The sequence below is a fragment of the Eupeodes corollae genome, chromosome 1 (genome assembly GCF_945859685.1).
Source record: "Eupeodes corollae chromosome 1, idEupCoro1.1, whole genome shotgun sequence".
Taxonomy (NCBI): Eukaryota; Metazoa; Arthropoda; class Insecta; order Diptera; family Syrphidae; genus Eupeodes; species Eupeodes corollae.
In genome coordinates this window covers 192075176-192096443 of record NC_079147.1, presented here as the reverse complement: position 1 = coordinate 192096443, position 21268 = coordinate 192075176, and the positions used below count along the sequence as shown (strand labels likewise).

Genomic DNA, 21268 nt, shown 5'->3' with positions numbered 1-21268 from the left:
GCATACCTACCAATAACATACATACATCACCTAACTTAACTCTATACAAAATGTAAAGCTTTTAAAAGCATTCCAATTCCAACACAATTTTTGTAAGCAGCTTTATGTTTTTTGGGGGCAATGATGTTGAGTATAGTGGTTGACTTTGGGTTATAAGAAATTTAACTGTTGGTTGGCTGGTGCTTGATAAGAATATTGTAGTTGCATAAGTCTTTATTAATTATATTATAGATAAAAAAGAATTAACCCAATTTCTTAGTGAATTAAAAAAATAATATAAATTTTTTGTTGTATCTACAATATTTGTATACAAATATTAAAAGCGACCTAGTGTTTGTAAGTGGTTTAAAAATTGATCTTTTTATTAAATTCTTGGAAATTTAAATAATAATAATCTCGAATGTTTGAAAGATTGATTTGTTGTTAAGCCCTGTATAGTTCTCAGGCAATCAATTGCAATATAATACATTTTTAAATCCAACAAACAGCCAAGGTGTGAATAATTATGTGGTGCCAAAACAATGGGCAGGTTCAGACGATACAAGATGACAAGAGACTTGAAATATAGACAAGTTTCTAGTATCTAATTGGCTGCCAAAAAATTACCTTGCAATTAAGGCAACTAGAAATTTTTTTTATAATAAACACACACTCAAGGGGATATTACTACCCTTATTATGCAGAGGCACAGTGTGAGCACTAGGAAGAGGAGATAGAGGGTTAAAAAGGAGATGTCGGTGCACTTTGATTTTGAATTCCTGAATATTGCAATGACTAGGAAAGACAGATGATGTTCAAATGGTAGACATGTGCATTCAAGAGGACACAAGCGTCCACAGGTTTTTCTTAAAACCAACCTCTGTCTATCAACTCCTACTCTCACCTCCCCGTGGTGAACATCGGGTGCCTAGTACCTCAACTGGAGATTGGGTTCCAACCCCAGTGGAAGTGGGGAGAGGTGTTTCCACTAAGGCACCTCTCCTTATCCAGACGGCAGCGGAGGAGTTCCCGAGATGGAATCATCAACGGTGGCATCTACAGTTCCATTAAGGTTGAACTACTAGTGAACACCTTATAGGGTTTCTTCGACTTATTCGGAGCCCAGGCCTATAAGGAGCGGTTTTATCCGGCTCCCCATCCTTGGAGTTATACTTAGGATCTGGCCCTCCAGGTTGGGGGTTGGGGGGACTTCCTGGCCACGTAAAAGCTTTCATAGTTGCGAAGCACCAACAAGCCTCGGATACGGTCGGATTAACTGTTGACAACCTACGCAAACGAATAAAGGACAACGAACTTCGGATATGCACCTGGAATGTTAGGTCCCTTAACAGACCACGTGCGGCCGAAGAATTAGCGGAGGCCCTAGACCGCTATAAAGCAGATATCACCGCCATCCAGGAATTACGATGGGATGGGCCGGGCAAAAAGAGGATGAAAAACTGCGATATTTACTATGGTGACTGCTACCACGAAAACCAACCGCGCTTATTTGGATGCGGCTTCGTCATTGGAGCAAGACTTAGGCAAGAAGTCTTGAGCTATAGGTGCATCAATGAGCGCCTCATGACCATACGCATTAAGGCTAAATTCGGCAACATTAGCCTGATATGCGCGCACGCCCCCACTGAACAGAAAGACAACAACACCAAAGATATGTTCTTCGAGCTCCTAGACAAAACATATGAGCAGTGCCCTAGCTACGATATTAAAATTGTCCTGGGCGATTTTAATGCGAAGCTAGGAAGGGAAGACATCTTTGGTGGAATAATCGGGAAGAACAGCCTGCACGACAACACTTTCGACAATGGATTCAGGCTCATAGATTTTGCTGCGGGGCGAAACGTCATGGTAGACATTACGCGTTTTCCACACCTCAACATCCGCAAAGGAACTTGGACTTCTCCAGATCAATCTACCATCAACCAGATTGACCATATTGCGATCGACGCCAGACACGCTTCCAGCATTATGGATGTACGAACTTTCCGAGGAGCTAACATCGACTCGGACCACTACCTCGTTGTAGCCAAGGTAGCACTTCGGGTTTCCAGACCAAAGACAAAACAGGGAGATGCTGAGAAATCCTTTTCCGCCCGAGTTACAAGTAACCTCTCTCGAAGTTCCCTGCCGCCAACACAATGTATCGAAAACCAGAGGCAACATTGCCAAGATGCAATCAAAGAAGCCGCCTCTGATGTGCTGGGTTTCAAGCAGCCACCAACAAGGAACACCTGGTTTGATGAAGAATGTCGGCAGGCAAATGCAGCCAAACAACAGGCACGCAAAGCGGCGCTGCATAAAAGGACGAGAGCTGCTCGTGAGCTCTATGAGGAGAAGAGGCGAGAGGAACACCGACTTCAGGTACATAATCCTAGAACCGAAGGCTGCAAAGACGAAAGTGGAAACATCATAGTGGAACCGCAGTCAATGCTGATTATATGGAAGGACCACTTCTGCACACTGTATAACGGCGACGAAGAATTGAATTCCGCTGTCAGGCAGGATGATCCATTCAATATAGACGACGAAAGCCAACAATCCCGTACTCCCGACTTAGACGAAGCAAAGATTGCCACATCTAAGTTGAAGTCTAATAAAACCGCTGGAGCGGATGGCTTGAATGCCGAGCTCTTTAAAGCAGGTGGAGATAAGTTGGTTAGGAGTATGCACCAACTTATCTGTAAGATATGGTCGGAAGAAAGCATGCCCGATGAATGGAACCTCAGTATTGTTTGCCCGATCCTGAAAAAAGGAGACCCTCTTAACTGCACCAACTAAAGAGGAATCAGTCCACTTAACATCGCCTATAAAATCTTCTCTGCCGTAATATGTGAACGTCTAAAGCCCATCGTCAACAACCTGATAGGTCCTTGCCATGTGGTTTTAGACCAGGAAAGTCCACAGTTGATCAAATATTCACATTACGGCAGATCCTGGAAAAAAACCCAAGAACTCCAAATCGACACCCACCATCGTTTCATCGATTTCAAGGCCGCATATGACAGCATCTACAGGGACGAGCTGTATAGAGCCATGTCTAGTTTTGGCATCCCTGCCAAACTCGTCCGTTTGTGCAGGATGACCATGGAGAATTCACGCTGCTCCATAAAGGTTCGAAACAACTTAACAGAACCTCTCGATGTCAAAAAAAGTTTTAGACAAGGTGAAGCGCTGTCATGCGATTTTTTTAACATCGTGCTTGAAAGAATAGTGCAGAGCTCACACGTCAACACTAGAGGCACTTTCTTTCAAAATTCTGTCCAATTACTAGCATATGCTGATGACATTGACATAATAGAAAGAACTCAGAGTGATGTCAATGGGGCTTTTGTGAGTATTGAGGCAGATGCGGCAAAAATGGGTTTAACGGTTAATTAGGGCAAAACAAAGTACATGCTGTCGTCTAGAAAGGACATACAACACCGACGTCTTGGTCAAAACTTCACAATCGACAGACGTAACTTTGAGGTAGTCAAGGACTTCGTCTACTTAGGCTCCGCTGTAAACGCAGAAAACAACACCAGCGCTGAGATCAAACGACGAATAACTCTTGCTAACCGCTGTTTCTTTGGACTAAGAAAGCAATTGAGTGGTAAAGTCCTCTCTCGAGGGACCAAAGTGTTGCTATATAAGACCCTTATTAACCCCGTCCTGCTATACGGTGCAGAAGCATGGACCATGACAAAAGCGGATGAAAGCACCTTGGGTCGCTTCGAGAGAAAAGTTCTTCGTGTGATCTACGGTCCCGTATGCATCGAAGGGGAGTGGAGGAGAAGATGGAACGACGAGCTGTACGGGCTGTACAGCGACGTAGACTTAGCCAGAGGGGAAAAGTCCAACGACTAAGATGGCTGGGTCACGTAGAGCGCATGGAAACCAATGTTCCGGCCCGGAAAGTCTTCGAATCCGCACCCACAGGACAGCGCAGTAGAGGAAGACCGCGGACCAGGTGGCGCGCACAAGTGGAAGGTGACCTCACCCAACTTGGAGCGTGAAACTGGAGACATCTAGCTAGGGACCGAGCTAGATGGAGAAGTTTGTTGGGTGAGGCCCTAGTTCACACAGGACTGTAGCACCACCTTAAGTAAGTAAGTTTTCCAAAACATTAAGGCGGTCTGGAAGGGTATACCACCATCAAGATGCCGCGCTTTGGTTGAATGTATGAAAAGAAGGTTGGCTGCGGTTATACAAAATAAAGGATTCCCTACAAAATATTCATACTTACTTTATATTAAATTGAAGATTTTTAATGAAATATCATTTTATATGTTCTGTTTCTAATTGTATGGCCACGCACATATTTGATATTGTCTAACTTTTGTCTTGCATAAATTAAACCTCTTATCAACCTGAAGAAATTTCTTTTAAAAAAGTTATGCTTACTTATATTACTATGTACATATATAGGTGTCGTTTCTAATTGTGTGGCCACCACTGTATGTAAGTGGTCTTGATCTAATAGTTAGACCTTATTTTAGCCTTAATTAGATGGCAGTTTTTTGGTAGTTATCTAATCAAATACTAGAAACTTGCATTACTCTCAAGTCTCTTATGTCGTCTGAACCTGCCCGATCAATGCAGTTCCAAAACTATATCGGTAAAAGAGCTGAAAACAAGGTTTCTTACGGTTTGGGAAACACTTGAGACCCCTAGTACTATTTCACCAGTATTATTGTTTGAAAATAAAATAAAATAAAATCCATAGTAGTATCATTCAGATGTTACTTTAACGCTCACCGTAACCTCAAGGTAGCTTTGGAAGCTTTATATAAGGGTGATTATACAAAAGTTTGGTACCTCGATGTCACCAACCAATATATAAAAAGCGTTATTATATATTATTGAGATTACATTTTATTTTAAAACAATGGTAAGATCCTTATTTAATCACCCAATTTCAGTTCTTCATTTTGAATTCAAGTTATTAAAAAAACACGATTAGTTCTTAAAACGTCAGTCCTTTGGCATGTCACAATCGCGAAAACCAACAATTAAGTGACTCAATCCCAGACAAATAGGGAATCCGGATACCTTTTTGTTGGTGTTTTACGTGTAAAATAACAGGTGATCAAAACAGCTGAGACACCAAAAAAGGTATCCAAGAATTTCCAGGGTATGTAGTTTTCTGACAGAACAGCTGATTCAAAATATGGTTTAATTACAAGATTGATTTCAGCTTTTTGTATTTGTTGGTAAACAAATAGATACAAAATCTTAGTTGAGGTTGTATTTAAAGATGTTCTGTACATAATAGACGATGAAGAAGCTCTTTGCCTCCGAATTTTAGAAGTTTATTATGATCTATTTTGTTTAAACTTCAAGGTTATCTCTTATTTATTAAATTTTTACAGGCCTATCAATTTATCATCGTCTTACGAATCAGTTAAATTATTCATTAAATGTTTTATCTTACAACAATTTTGACTTCGAAGCTTAAATGTTTCTCTGCTTTTTGTGAACAGCTGAAAGATGTTTTTATTTTTTGACAGCTATCTCAATACAGCTATCCAACTCGTTCAACAAGGTATCTAAAAATTCACCTATCCTAGATACCCTATCCAACACGAGATTGAACGCAGCCACTGTCTTTTAAACATTATACCTAATTTATTGATTTGAGAAAACTTATCAATTAAATAAAATCTGTGATGTATATAGTTTAATATATACTACAACTTTCATAATGCCATGTTCTCTACTGACTTTAAAAAAATAAGAATTTTTGTGTTCAGTTTCATTCGTCGGTCCGTTGTGTGTTAATTTAATTTAAAATTCGTGAGAAATATCGCCAACTCAACGACCTATCCCACTTTGAATTTTAATGTTGGTAATAAAGTTAGTTGCCGGTCGCACAATTTGACGGCCATCATAAATGTACCAGAGTATTCACGTGCTAAGCCAGTCAATACGTCAGTCCTTTGGTGAGTCGTTATTGTTTTGTTTATCTAAAGTTTATTTTTATTAATTAATATTAGATTTTGATTTATAAAATTGTAGTTTGTTAATAAATAAGAAATAAACATTTGTCCTGATTATAATCCCCGATTTCGTCTTCTTCGTAAGCCCTATGGCGTTAGTCCTATGTCAGGTATATTGTTAATTTTTATGAATGCACTTTTAAAATGAATATTGTTAGATTTTTTTTATTTCGTTTGTTGATGACTTAGAAATATTTAGTAAAAGTATGTGAAAGTTGTAAAAGATAAAGTGAACAACATTACGTTAAATGTCAAAAGTCTGTTTTGAAAACTGATATAGTATTTTGTCCCAGTCTTAATAATTATTTGTAATTGTTACTAAGTGACATTACACGTTACATTACTAAGTGATTTTAAGTAATCATTATTAAATGATTAAATATTTTTACTAATTTGTATTAAATTTCATTATAGTAATACTTTCAAAATTATGTATAACATGTATTTGTACTCTTTTACCTCGTCAGTCAAATTCTGAAATTTTGAAATATCTTACAATGTACTCAAAAAAGTGACTGGCCCGATTAGGAACAAAATATATTAATTAGATTAGCCATCATATACACTCGAATCTAATTTAATAACTATTGTAAACAAAATATCCTCAAAAGTTACCCAACTTTTGTATAATCACCCTTAATAAGTTAAGTCCCAAAAAACTGCAACAACTAATGTCACCGTACCCACTAGGTGCGCGCCCGTTGAAAAGCCCACGATGATATTACTATAGGTTTAACATACAAAAGGGTCGGTTCTTGAAAATTGAAATAATTGGAAAAACGGAGTATGGGAGTATGGTAAAGCATTCCACATTCGCGTAGTGAGGCTATAGAATTAATATATGTTCTCTATTATATGACAGTGTAGGACCGAAGTTGGGTTTGAAAGTATACTAATGAGTTTTCCTGGAGACCGTATTAAAATGAGTGCTACAAGAAACTTTACTGTAAAATCACCAATCACTTTGAATGATCTACGTTCCATACTGTCCAAGAGACTTAAGTTAGTTAAAGCAGCACCAGCTCATAGAGATGAGAATTATACCCAAGAATTGGACGTGTATACGTCTTATAGATATTAGTCGGATCAGATGGGGACATAAACTTCTTACCTTAGGAAACCCAACCATCATTTTTGTTAACGTAGCGAAGGTATGTGATTCTTCCACAAGAGGTGTCAGACAGGACAGTGCTCTGCGGCAAATCAGCATTTATTTAGTGTTTTTCAGACTTGAAACCATTCAATACTACCTGTATTGATAATAACGTCTAATATAACGAATAAGGGGCTCGTCAAACCCGAATGCACGAATTTTAAATAAGACACCCAGATGTCAATCTACATAATATCAAATGCTTTTGAAATAATAAGTACAATAATTTGTACTTGTTTCATTGTTTGGTGAGATAAACTCTATGATCACCAGTGGATCTATTGCTACTAAGAAGCATTTTGTCTTCGAGATATTTCTTGAGCATTTAATCAGCATTTCCATGAACTTGGAATAAACGTGCCCTAGGAACGAGACCTGAAAAGAAGAACAGATAAAAAAGCCTACATAGTGTTTTTGTCAGGGTTAAAGAACAACTGTTCAGAACTATAATGGGGATGCCATCAGGACAAGCGGCCAAGACCTTTTAGGGTTTTGGTTAGTGTAAAAGAAGATTAGTCTCATAAAATCATTTACGCTCTCAAGTAAAGGTAGAATCATTAAACTCTCTGGCATCGTTGAAAATAGATTAGCTTTCTCTATAGAGCTAACTAAGGGATTGAAAATAAGGGTAGGAATAAAGGAGGTTTTTAAGAATGACTATGTATATATTTGATTGCCTTTTTGACTTTCCAATATTTGTTGAATTGATTTTGTGTCATTTATAAATTTGATCCCTCGAATACGAGCGTTGCAGGCCTTTTTGGATTGCTTGAACTTTTTTCGGCTTCCATCAGTTAGCTGTATTAGAACGGAAAATTACCACTTGAACCCTAACAACCTCTTTGTAGCTGAAGTTAAACCATGGCTTCTCTTTGGGACAAGTCAAGAGTGTTTTCTGCTCGACAGTTAACGCCCAATATTCAAGTGGACTAGCTCAGTAGGGTGGTGAAATTCAGCACGCACTCCTTACGGTGTTATCTGACCTGATTGTAAAAGCCAAGAAGAAATGTGTGCATTAAAATCGCCCTTAATAACAATTAAAGTGCGAGGATATAAAGAAAAAATTAAACAGCAAGAGCATCAAATTCAGATGATATTGATACTTCGTCAAGTGTGAAAAATGTGTTTTTTTTTTTGTAGAGAAAAAAAGATTTAGAACGTGAACCAGATTTAATAAGTAGAAGCAGGGTTTGCCTTCATATGAGTTGTATATTTTTGTGGAGCTTGGAAACATTGTACCCTACTCTAAGATACGTTGTAGATCTATTTGTGTTACTTGAGCAGCTATTAATAGCTAGTTACTGCTAAGTCCATGAACTGTCATGGACTTAGGTCTTGGGTTCCATCTCTGTTTGTGCCATTCAAAGTTTTTTTTGCACGGCAACGGCAACCAAGTAAATAAATAAATTGGGTGACGAAACACTCCGTTGAGAACTAAGGCCTAGTGACTTACAACTCTCAACCATTCCTGTGTGAGGGTACTGTTGTCAGGAATTGAGGGGACCTACAGTTTTAAGCCGAATCTAAACGGCTAATTTGAGGATACACCTTTAATGATAAGAACTAATCTTGGAGAACTTGTCAATTCCTCGCAAGAGGCAGTACCCGTGAAAAAAAACTTTAAGTGGCATAGGCAGGGATCGAACCCAAGACCTATAGCATGACAGTCCACCGCACTTACCATCATGCCACGACAAGAGAAACGATTTTCATAAAATGTGATGTCTAAAATTAGCAGTTCGGATAAGGCATACAAACTGCAGATCCACTCCATCAATGAAATTACCCGCATACAGAAATAGTTGAGAATTGTAAGTCGTTTAAAATAAAAACTTTTTAATTTGGTTAGATGATGTTCTTATAAGAGAGATTGGTTCAATTAGATACTAAATTGACATGTCTTTCAGATTCAAAATTCAATGTCGTTCTATTAATCGAAAGAAAATCCGTCGTTTTCACTATGAATCTTGACACCCAAGAACGTAATTGGTCTCACAATTTGTCAAAAAATTAATGAAATCTTGTATACGAATGCAGTTTGAATCAAAAACAAAGAAATAGGAACCATGTAACATCCGCACAAACGTTCTCAGCAGGCCACACAAAAATGCCGGTTAACATCAATGTACTGTCTGCGGTTCATATTCGATAAAAGAAATTTGCTCAAGTATTCTACTCAAGGTGGATGCGTCTTAAATTTATATTTTCAAGGCTAACATTGAATAAAAAACAATGCTTCTTTTTTTAACTTATAAAGTAAAGTTCTTCTTTTTATTATTTATTCATAATAAAATCATACACTCATCGTTTTAAACAATTATATTCTGTAGGTCATAATAAAAATGTCCTTCTAAGTAGTTTGTTTTAATTTTTACTCAGCTAATAATTTTTTTCTTTTCTTCAATTTATTTAGTGATACTTTAACTAAATTCTTAATTCTTTTATATAAATGTAAGTCGTAATAAGTCTGCAATGCTTGCTGTAAAATAATAATAATTATACATTGCTTTTAACCAATTGCATGTTTTTCCTAATAATGCTTCAAGAACCTGAGCGTACTGTTAACTTAATTCAAAACAGCAGTGAGTGTCAATAAGTCAATTAAGGATGCTTTGTGTTTTTTGTTTTTAAACAAAACGAAAATGAAAAAATAAATTAACAGAACTTCCATCGGTTGCCGCACTCGTTGCACATCACGAATGTTGTCATAGGTTCATCAGCACTTCTCGTTTGCAATTGGTTGTAGGTACAATTCTTCTTCTTGCATTTACCGCACTTAAGCAGATCTGTCTTGGTTCCTTGTACCGTTGCCAATTGAGCATCATTGATGGCTTCCTTCACGAACTTTTCACGGATCTTCTTCATCTCATCGCTGGCCATTTCTTCGGGCGTCATTTTTGCAAGTTGCTGAGCTGTGACGGCACCGCATAAGAAGTTACTACGTAAGGTGGGATTTTTGGCGTCTTTTAAGTTGGCCACACGAGATCGGACGCGGTTCTTGTATTTCATGTCGGTGTTACGGAACTCCGCATGGATGGCTTCTTCCAGTTCCTCGGCCAATTCTTCGGGTTCTGGACATCCCTCGGGAGTGGGATCGACCTTTAAGGCATTGGCAAGCATTTCTCTGCACTTTAGACGCACAGCATCGGTCAAAGTTCCCGACGAACTCGGGAATGCCGATTGTGGCACTTTGGGCTTTTCCACTTCCATCTTTTTAGGTTCTTCTTTCTTTTTGTCATTCTTTTTGCTGCTGCTCGAGCTTCCTGCCGATCCACTAGACGATGACTTCGATGACGATTTACTACTCGAATTGGAGTTAGAGTCTTTGGATGAGGTGGTATTGGCCAAGAAACGTTTCCAATTCTTGATTAAAGTCTTTGCCAAACTGATGACTTCTTCGTCCTTGCTGCTTTTACGTAATTCATTCACTGTCATTCCGATGCGAGTTTTTGTTAGGATTTCCAAATTGATACTGAGTTGTTGTAGAGCTTTAAGCAAATCCAAAGCCTGTTCTTGCCCCTGAAAACAAACCCAATTATAGCAATGGAAGTTCAAAACACATTCGATTTGTAAACAAAGTGTAGATACATGAGTTTTCTTTTCTCCAAGAATTTAACTATTTTGTTACATTCGAGGTTGAAACTTAGGGATAATTTATATTTATAATAAAACTTTTCTCGCTTCTTACCGAACCATCATCGCTGGATGTGATTTTACTCATTTTCTTTTGAATTTTGAATACTTCTTCCTCGACGCTCATTTTGTTTGAAAATATGAACTTATGGTGTAATCTATAAAGTATTAAGTTTTGTTATGAATTTTATATACATTAAGTTCTGATATTAAACATGAAATATTAATAAATTTAAAGAAATATTTACCGCCTTGCAAGTGACGCCTTCTTAAGTAGGGAAAAATGGTGCCTGCGGAAAATATTTTTTTTTGGGTTCTAGAGTGTGAAGTTAGTGGCGGTTGAAAATATATATTGACAGTAATGAATCATAAGGTAATATTCACACTTTAAGGAAATTAAGGCCCTGACAAGACATTTGTTTCATGTTTAAATTTTTGTATTGTTGAACTTCGTTTTTAATTTGCATATTACCAGTTTTGTTTCTTTCAATCATAATCATGTTTATCATTTTTCAAAATGTCAAAGCTGTTGTTTTTGTTTCATAACAATGAGAATTTTTGAAACAACTCATTTCATATCTGTGTAGAGCTCTAGGTAGAACTTGGGAATATCGAGAACACATTGAATATTTAACTGAAAACTTATAGTTGAAGATCACCAACCAAGCTGATAATCATTTAAATTGTTTGTTCCACAACAAAAAAGGTAAAGTTATTCGTACTTAGCTTCTTACTCCAATAACTCTGTTCTTTTGTTCTAAGCTAATAGATTGAGATCAGAGCTTTCTCGGAGCTAAAAAAGAAACATCTATCTTTTTTCCCTGCACTGAACTTTAGAAAGAAATGCGTCCATGGTTTTGTGTGTTTTCTGTTGTGTGTACTACTTACTACTTAATTCCGCAACCGTATGTTTTATTTTATACATACAAAATAACTTGGATATGTGATTTGTAAATACATTTTTTGACACAAAATGAGCTCAAAGGCCATTAAATTTAATCACAGATATTTTGAAGTTGAATAATAAACTTACACGGAAAATCTTTCAAATCTTCTGAATTTTGATTTAGTTAGAATATCCAAAAAACTTCGAACGGACCTATTCTGTTGTCGGTAGTTCATCTCAGGTTTTCAAGAATATAAACAGACCTACAAGAAAAGAGTAAAATGTCAAAAATTCCTTCTGTCAGCGGTAAATTTTCATCGTTCGCAATTCATATACCCGATCATAGAAGCCAGAAATTTCGCAAAAATAAATTAAATAAAAACAATGGCAGAATCTACAAATTCCGAAGATAAAAAACTCCATGAAATATTTCTAAACGGTTGGGATCTTTATGAAGAACTGGAAAAAACAACTTTACCATTTTCAAGCGAGAAATATCAAGTAAGTTTCTTAATTTAAAAACACACCATCATCTTGTGAAAGTTCTGTTTTAATTCTATTTTCATTACAGCGAAAAGTAAAGGATTCAATTGGATCCTTCGAGGAAAGTACAAAGATTGTCAACCACATAGCGATGTTTAGTCCAAATGAGCTAATCGATGAAGTTCCAACCGAACATCTGCAATATCTCCTGCTTCCGTTTTTCTTGGCAAAACTATCAACAAAATTAGTTGATTCCGATCGAGGTAGACTTCTTGATTTGGCTGAAATCTACTATAAGTGAGTTTGTTGTTGATCTAGGATTATGGGGGACAGTAGTAAGGTAAAAAACAAATAATGAATTTTGTAACATTCCATAGTGATTTTCTACAGCGATGCTCTGAATATGAACTCACAGAAGCACCCAAAAAAGTCGAGGGTAATGGTACGGTGGCTGAGAGCAATGGCAATAATAGACAGGATGAGTTGGCAAGTCTAATGCGAGCTGCTCATTCTAGAAATGATAAGATTGCACAATTTCGCAAGAAAAAGGAACTCGACGAACAAATCAAGCTGCTCCACCATGCCGTACGCAATGAATCTATCGATGATGAAGTTAAACGTGATTTCTTTATTAAATTCATCAATCGCAGCATAATCGAATCTAACGAGGAATTAGACAGCTTAAAGCTGGAAAAGCAAATGGTACAAATGCGAGCATCACAAATTTCAAGCGAGCCATCTAAGAAAACTAAAGTGAAAGCTCCTCCCCGACCACCAATGAAGCCTTTCATCATTACTCGGGATAATACGCAAAAGGCAGTCTTCGGAATGGGTTACCCCAGTTTGCCAGTAATGACTGTGGGTGAGTTCTACCATCAGCGTGTTCATGAGGGCATCTTTCCCAACGAGGAACAAGTTCAAGAGATGAACAAACAACAGCACCTGGCCAGGACCGCCAACCCAGAGGAGAAGGAAGACGAGGAAAAGGCAGTGAATGAAGTTCTCGAGGAGAACGACGATGAAGAGTATTTACAGCGACAGCGCGGCATGGATGAGTACAAGGATGTTGTGCGAAGAGGCGATGGCAATCGCCACAATCGTAGTTAGACTTAAAAATTGTATGTTTATTTCTTTTTAATATCCATCGTATATTTAATAAAATTATTAATATTTGTATAACAAAAACAAGTTTTTTTTTAAATGCAAGCGCAATTTGAGCTTAAATGGCATAAAACAACAATAACAAAGCAGCAAAATATTTTCTTCAGCTTGTGATAGCTTCTTTAATTGCATCGACTATATCCTCAGGCAGATCCAATGGTTTGTCACTTAGCTTCTTTGTTTCTTTACACATGATGTAAATCTCGTTGACAGTCGTCTTATTTGGATTGGACAAATCTTCACTGCTTACCAGGGCTAAAGTTCCATTAGCCAATTCGTTGAGGATAAGATTTATTGATGCTTCATTTAAGCCGCCATCACTTTCAGCATAAGAATCCATAGTTTCGACTTCTGAGCCTCCCAATAACTCTTCCAATTCAACATCTAGTAGCTCTGTTTTCACATCGTTAACAGATTTTGTATTCTTCTTTCTTCGTTTTTCCTTTGGTTCGGAGTCTTTTGTTTTACTTTTTGTTGGTGCTCGTTTTGATAATTTTGCCTTGGTTATGTTTTCATTTTGGTATGCCTCATCGCCAGAAGCTAGAATTCGTGATGTTTTGCTGGTAGGAGTTGTAGTCTAAAAAGAAATAGAAAGTCAACTTGTATTTGGTGGACTAATAATTTTAAATTTATTTTTAGAGAAATAAACCTAAAGTTATGGTTACAAACAAGGAATTAAATTGTACTTTATAAACATTTTGAAAAAGGATTAAAAGTTTATAATTGAACAATAGACCAAAAACTTTTAAAAATAAAAATTAAGACCATTAAACTTATTTTATTTTAGAAAGTAATTTGAACCTTTTATAAAATGTACTCTTTTTTGATAAAATTAAACATAAGTCTAAAAAATCTTCATGGGACGACAGTTCATTGAGAACTAGGGCTTAGTGATTTAAAAGTCTCAACTATCGCTGTGTGCGAGTCATGAGAGGGATAGAGAGGACCTTCAGCTTTACACGGGAATGGTTCAGAGTTGTAAGTCAGTAGGCCCTTGTTCTCAACGGACTGTTGCTATTTTTATTATGTGATTGTGTAAAGTTAAGTATGACTTTCATAAGTCTTCGAAGAAGTTGAAAATTGCTAATTGTCTATCAAGTGAAAATTATCCGTTTACACGGTTGGTTTTAATTTATCGATAGACAATTTCTTATGTTGCAATTAATACACGATTGGAAGACTTTAAAGAACTTGACAAAACATTTAAAAATAATATAAAAAGTGAAACAATAATGAAAGAGGCAATAACGAGTATCTTGCAAAATTTATTCAAGCGTCCCAACCTTTTCAACTTTTTTTGTATAACTGCTTTTTCGTTATTTTGAAAAAAGGTGACTCCTTATTTCTTTCCATTTTCGTAGTCCTGTTAAGTTTTGCTGTTGTTTTCGCTCAAAATCCTTCTACCAATATCCAATTAGTGAACAATCGTCCAATTATTTGAAAATTACAAAAAGTTAAATGCTTAGACGATTACAAATGATTGACTTACAATTTATTGTTTTAACTTTTGAGAGATAAAATTGGATGTTTACATGACCGATAGAAAATTAGTTACTGTTTCTGGCAATATTGGGCGACTTTCCGACCGCTTTAGTCTTCAACTATCGTTTTGATGAATGTCTAACCAACCAAAAACAACATTGGAAACTAAAATCTATGAAATGTTTCGAAACAAATCTTGGTAAACAAAATAATCTGGTGAATTTCGATGAGCTTTCATTTTATGTTTTATTTTCAAGATACATAAATGTGTTACTTTTTTTTGGATGAAAGACCGAATTCCGATATCAACGAATTTTCAAATGAATTTAATTTGTAACAAATGTCCGATAGTAATACAGTAAATCAATTTAAAAATATATTGTTAGTTTTGTGCGCAGAAAAATTCGCAATTCCAGATCAAAACCTTTATTAGCAAAATTACCAGCTTATAAGTTTTGTACCAATCAAAAATATATAAATCATAAAAATAAACCTCTACTCTGGCATCACTTAAAATCAAATATGAAAGAGAAAAGAAAAAAGAAAAAGTTCAAAAAAAAGATGGCGTTCTGTCAAACCGCTTTCTGTCATTCCGCCTCATTTTCGATTTGTGTGCTTCTGCTAATCTCCACTCACAATAAATAAAATAAGTATTTTATTAACTATTTAAAAATAATTAAACAAAAAAGAACAATAAACTAAAGAAACATGTCTATCGGAGTACCAATTAAAGTTTTGCATGAAGCCGAAGGGCATATTGTTACATGTGAAACAATCACCGGCGAAGTCTACAGAGGAAAACTAATCGAAGCCGAGGATAACATGAATTGTCAACTAACCCAAATAACAGTCACATATCGTGATGGACGAACAACAAATTTGGAAAACGTTTACATTCGTGGATCAAAAATTCGCTTTTTGATTCTGCCTGACATGCTGAAGAATGCGCCAATGTTTAAAAAGCAATCGGGCAAAGGAGGAACGGCCGGGAGAGGCAAATCTGCTATACTCCGGGCCCAGGGTATATGTGAGTATCAATTTACATATTATTAAGATATATTCCCTTTTACCAAGGCTATATTTTCATTTTTTTCTAGCTAGAGGAAGAGGTCGTGGAGGGGTGGGCGGGAGAGGTGCTCCTCCGACTGGTCGTGGTTCTTGGCAGGGTGGTGCTCCATCAGCAGGAAGAGGACGTGGAGGTTTATAAGAAAAAAATATTACTCTTATTTTAACTCTAAGCTACCTAAATATTTTAAAATAAAAATTCAATGAATTCTTAATAATAAAGAAAAAAGATTTTTCATTTTTGAAAATTTCATGGAGATTAATTTTTGATGCAAGTTAGGATTTGATGTAAGAAAATTAACTCGGAAATTAGAATTATGACCTCGAGGTAGTTACAGACTTGAACGGAACGTATGTTCCGCAGTTGACAGAGACAAAGAAACTTGCACTGACATAAAACGATGGTAGTTCTTATCAATTCCTTCTTCTTTGAGCTTAGAAAGCTAATGGATATCAACATCCAGCAAAAGTGTCATTTTTTAATGAACTTCTGTTTAATGATGCCATGGACAAAGGCAAGACGCAAAAGCCATGTATCCTAAAAACTTGAAAGCTAGGAATTAAAATGACCAAGTCAATAAGATTAATGGACACTGTTACCACTGAGGTTGAGGACACATTGCTAACAATCAGATTGTTTTTGGTTGATACTCTTTTCTTACATATTTTGTTTATTCAAAATTCACCTAAATATTAAAACACTCTAATTTATAAGAAAGTCTAAAAATTACCTTTTTCTTTTTCTTAGCCTCCTTTGCCTTGATTTCCTTCCATAATCGTTCCTGTTCTAGACGTTCTCTATCTTCTGCGTCCAATTGCTCTTTCAAATCTTCAATATTAAACGTCCCCGGATACAACAGCGCCTTATTGATTAAGTTCAAATTACATCGTTCCTCCTTCTTGAATTTTAGCTTAAGATCTCGTCTCTTACGATTCGGAAACAAAGTTAACATTAGCGAGAAATCCGTTCCGACAGTTTGAAGACATCTATAAAATTTGATTGTCTCATCGGGTGACCAATCTTTTGTGCGTTTTGTTCGCTTATAGAAACCTTCACCACCAGTATTCTCATCATGATATATTAAACTAGTATTAGCCAGAACTTTCCTAGCTTCCACTTCGGCAGTTGTCTCGATTTCCAAACTCATTTCATCAATCATAAGTTCTCCATTCGAGCCAAGTTTCAATTGTGGTACTGGCATCGCAGATTCAGTCATACCAGCCGCAGTCTTTGCCTCTGATCCAGTTATTTCTTCTGTAGATTTCTCACTAACCTGTGTAGCTCCAGTTGGTCTCTTCTCCATGGGATTTGTTAGTGGATTATAGTAAATGAGATCAAACATTTTCAATGTTGACTTGTCGGGAACTCCCCCATTGAAACGCATTTGGAATTCTTTTTTTAAAGATTTGTTCGGTTCATCGTTGGGATTTCTACGAGAAGATCCTCGGGATTCGGATATTGTTGAGCAACCCGATTCGGTACGTATTCGTCCTAGATTTCCGGCTGCTAGTTTTCTCATTAGGAAATTTCCAGATATATCCGATGATGTGCTGTTTGAGCTTCTCTGGCGTGTTGTTCCGGTTGAGTCATCCTCAGTGTGTGGTGAGGGACTTGTCCCCACAAAACTATTACGTCTTTGACCAAAAATCGGTGTGGGCCGTATTCTTTGACGTGCTTTGGTCGGAGACATAGGAAATCCGGGTGACTTTTGCAAATCCATGTGCAGAATATTGTCTTCCAAATCGGAGACAGTATTTTCTTCCAATGGAGGGATGATTGCAGAGGAGCGTTTGTAGTCTGGGTTAAAGGGATATTTAAAGGCATCTTCAAAGCTTTGTAGAGTTTTGCCAGATGTATTTTGAATGATTTCTGGACTTTCCACACTTGAAGAATCTAGTGGTGGGATTTCTAAAGGTTGAGATGAATATGAGTATTGATCGGGAACAATAGGAGATGTAACATTATCAAGAGTTAAGGGTGAAGGTGTCACTGTTGATTCTATGAGTTCATTGCCTTCAGCAATGCTAGAACTCTCTGCGAGAGATAGAATTTCCACAGAATCGGGAATTTCAGGTAAGGGTATAGATTCAGGAATAGGCTGACATTCATTGACCTCGACTTGGTTCTCAGTAACAACCTCTTCCGCAATTGTTTCCTCTACAGTGGTCGTTTTTAAGGTGTTTTCTAATTCCTCTTCGGTTGACGACTTAATTTTAATATCAGACGGTTCTTCTTTGGGCTTGACCACAGCTGCTAGGTTGTTGTTTTTAGGTTTACGTTTCGAAGCTAAAGCCAAGTTGGCAGCGGCCTTGATTCTGGGCCGTCGAGTCGACATAATTGCTTTATAGTTTCAAAATTACCTAACGAAGAGTTTCACAGAGTTTAAATTAATTATTTATTTTTAAAACAATATTGATATAATCTACCTTTATTAAGAAGAAGCTATTAACAGTTTCATTTGTTGTTATTTGAAGAAATACTATCTTCTTGTTTTAAATATTATTTGATGCATACAAAAATGCAACTTCTTGTGCACATTTGAAGAAAATGTGATATTCAATTACTTTTTACCTTTTATGCATGTAGACATATCGATAACGCACATAAATGACCACGAGTGAATATTTTTGTTGTTTTTTTCTTCTTTTGACATTTAGTATATAAGTTAGATGGTAAGTGAAAGTAAACAAGAAGGAAACCAAAAGGAGAACCATGGTAAATAGAAAAAGTGATACCAAGAAGAATATTTTAACTTTGATTTTCTATGGACATTAGGACCTCTAGTTCAAAAGCTCTCATCAACCAAAGTTCTTAGATTTGCTTTATCAAATATTAAGAAATAAACTGCATGTTTTTAAACAAGAAAATAGAATTGGTGATTGCTACAGATAAAAAATTTTGCCATTCATATGCCTTATCCAGTGTAAAGAACACAAATTGGAGAATATTACCTGCGTTTTACTAAATAAAATGATCCATTCGGATTATCTTTTAACATTCTAAATCTAGGCGCACACATGCAACTTTTGTTTCGAAACTATTTGGTCTCTAAACTGAGTACTATAGACTTGTATGAGAATCCGCACACATGCAGAAACTATTCGCCCATTCAGCAACTTCTTAGTTTGTGTTTTGACACAAACTAGACGATCACTTCAAAGAAATTCCTTAGTTTGTGTCACAAGGAGTTATAGGTAACTAAATAATTGAATAATTTTCTATAAATGCAAGAGAGAGAAAAATTTAGTCAATGTGAATAAATTTGTCCTGCGTATCGGTTTATTTCGTTGATTACTTTCGGAGTTGCTTATGTGAGCGATGTTTGGGTAACTAACGATCGAACTATTTGGTTTCGAAAAAGTTCTGCAGCTTTTGTTTTAAAGATAACTAACTTCATATTATATACCGAAGATATCACTATATAGAAAAACTTGTAGGCTCAGTTTTACTGTGAGATGTAAATTGGAGAGCTTTCAAAGGAAAAAGGTGGCAATAGTTAACTACACAGTTTTTTTCCATATAGTGGAGTAATATTTAACCATACGTTTATATTTGAGTTTCCCCACAATAAAATTTAACTGGCCCTTTAACTGACTTTTAAAATGGTTATTGGTATAGTGAAATACTTTGAACCCAGTTAAATATTTAGAGCCCAGTTAAATATTTAAGTGAGCTTCAATTTCGATTATTGCTAAAGTCCATATTATTAAAATAAGGTTTAAACGTATTTTGAATTCTTTAAATAGTAAAAACGCACTTACAAATATATATAAAAATTATTTAAATAATAACGATGCACATGTGTATTGAAATTAAAAGAAAATGAACAACATTTAAAAACAAAGAATAAATGTAAATCTTTTGTAACACTTGCAATGAGGCAACACTAATGCAGACCAAGATGAACATGTTCGTCTTCACTATAATCTTCATCCTCTTTGTCTCCGCCATATTTTGGAATTTTAATGAATTAAAAGAATAAAGGCCCAACTATAATAGGCATAAGCAAACATAAGCTTATGTCAAAAACCCAACGAAAATTCACTTAAGTTTGTGTAATTACGCCGATAACCATAATGCAATTTTGCTCACGTATCTACATGTCAGATTTTACTTATGCGGAGGGCGACTGAGCTCGCTCTTGCTTAAGTGTGCTTAAGTTAACGAAACTGAGAAAAATTGAACGAAACAGAGCTAGAATCCATTATGTTCACTCGTATTGAGATTCTTTGTATTCGCACGTTTACTTATGCGCGCATATGCTAGCTTATGCCTATTATAGTTGGGCCTTAAGTCATTAGTCTTTTTACTCTTAGCTAAAAGTGCTAATTTTGTACATATATCTCTATAATCTTTCAAATTACGATCAAGCCTCTGAAAGAAAAAGTAATCATTTTATTTGCAATAGAGTCGTTTTAGACCAGATTTTGTCAGTTGAACGACATCAACTTACTATGGTCGGTGTTTATAATGGACAACTGGTTTTTGAGCAGTTTTCTTTTGTCGTTAAGTAAAACAAGTCTTCCACCAGTTGATAAAATAACAAATGGAAACATAGTAAAAACATTCAGTAGAGATTGTATAACCGCTACGACTAACCGAAGTCCGCTTTCAGATAGGGTGATAAATTCAATACAGACTACGAAAGCCAACAATTCCGTCTTTGTGGCTCAGATGAAGTAAATATTGTCATATCTAAGCAGAAATATAACAGAGCCATTGGAGCAGATGGCTTAAATGCCGAGCTCTACAAAGCAGCTGGATATGAAATGGTCAGGAGCATTCACCAACTTATTTGTAAAATATGGTAAGAAGAAACACGCCCGATGAATGAAATCTCAGTATATTTCTACCCGATGCTGAAAAAAGGAGACCTGAGATCTTATTTGTGAGGTTTAGCCCAGGAAATTCCAAAGTTGATCAAATATTCACATTAAGGCACATCTTGACAATAAAAAAACACCGATGTCTGGGTCAAAACGTCACCATCGACAGACATAACTTTGAGGTAGTTAAGAACGTTGTCTAACTATGAATATAGAAAACAACACCAGCGCTGAGAACGAACGTTGCTTTGGGCTAAGAATGCAATTGAGTAGTAAAGTTCTCTCGCGAGCAATCAGAGTGTCACTATATAAGGCTCTTATTATCCCCGACCTACATGGATTATGACAAAAGCTGGATGAAAGGTTGATAAAAGAAACTCAAATGTTTTTATTTCTGCACTAATGCTACTTTTCAACAAAAATTTCAATTAGGGAAATTATATTTCTTGCCTCGTTTAATTCTTTTTTATAATTTTTGCTGCGACACCGCAGATCCCTTCGTTTATCAATTTCAATTTTCAAAAAGTGAAACACTTGGTATCACTAATTAAGGCAATCTGACATTTAAATTAAATTTTGTGAAAATTATATTGCCAGCTC

At 36.2% G+C, this 21268-nt stretch overlaps 4 protein-coding genes across 4 annotated transcripts; 2 read left to right on the top strand and 2 right to left on the bottom strand.

Moving 5' to 3' along the window:
• Positions 1–9764: 9764 nt before the first annotated feature.
• On the bottom strand, positions 9765–11109 carry LOC129942010 (transcription elongation factor S-II). Its single transcript, XM_056050802.1, has 3 exons — positions 11013–11109; positions 10820–10922; positions 9765–10650 (listed from the first exon to the last, which is right to left on the bottom strand). Exons 2-3 carry the CDS (start codon positions 10889–10891, stop codon positions 9787–9789), a joined length of 936 nt encoding a protein of 311 aa, XP_055906777.1. The 5' UTR covers positions 10892–10922; positions 11013–11109; the 3' UTR covers positions 9765–9786.
• An 831-nt stretch (positions 11110–11940) lies between these two features.
• Positions 11941–13321, top strand: LOC129939662 (immunoglobulin-binding protein 1). The gene is made up of 3 exons (XM_056047763.1): positions 11941–12151; positions 12222–12430; positions 12511–13321. The coding sequence occupies exons 1-3, from the start codon at positions 12035–12037 to the stop codon at positions 13238–13240; spliced, it is 1056 nt and encodes a 351-aa protein (XP_055903738.1). The 5' UTR covers positions 11941–12034; the 3' UTR covers positions 13241–13321.
• Positions 13319–18460, bottom strand: LOC129939661 (transcription factor TFIIIB component B'' homolog). Its single transcript, XM_056047762.1, has 3 exons — positions 18269–18460; positions 16573–18202; positions 13319–13871 (listed from the first exon to the last, which is right to left on the bottom strand). The coding sequence occupies exons 2-3, from the start codon at positions 18175–18177 to the stop codon at positions 13398–13400; spliced, it is 2079 nt and encodes a 692-aa protein (XP_055903737.1). The 5' UTR covers positions 18178–18202; positions 18269–18460; the 3' UTR covers positions 13319–13397.
• Positions 15341–16038, top strand: LOC129939663 (small nuclear ribonucleoprotein Sm D3). The gene is made up of 2 exons (XM_056047764.1): positions 15341–15803; positions 15874–16038. The coding sequence occupies exons 1-2, from the start codon at positions 15485–15487 to the stop codon at positions 15981–15983; spliced, it is 429 nt and encodes a 142-aa protein (XP_055903739.1). The 5' UTR covers positions 15341–15484; the 3' UTR covers positions 15984–16038.
• Positions 18461–21268: the final 2808 nt, after the last annotated feature.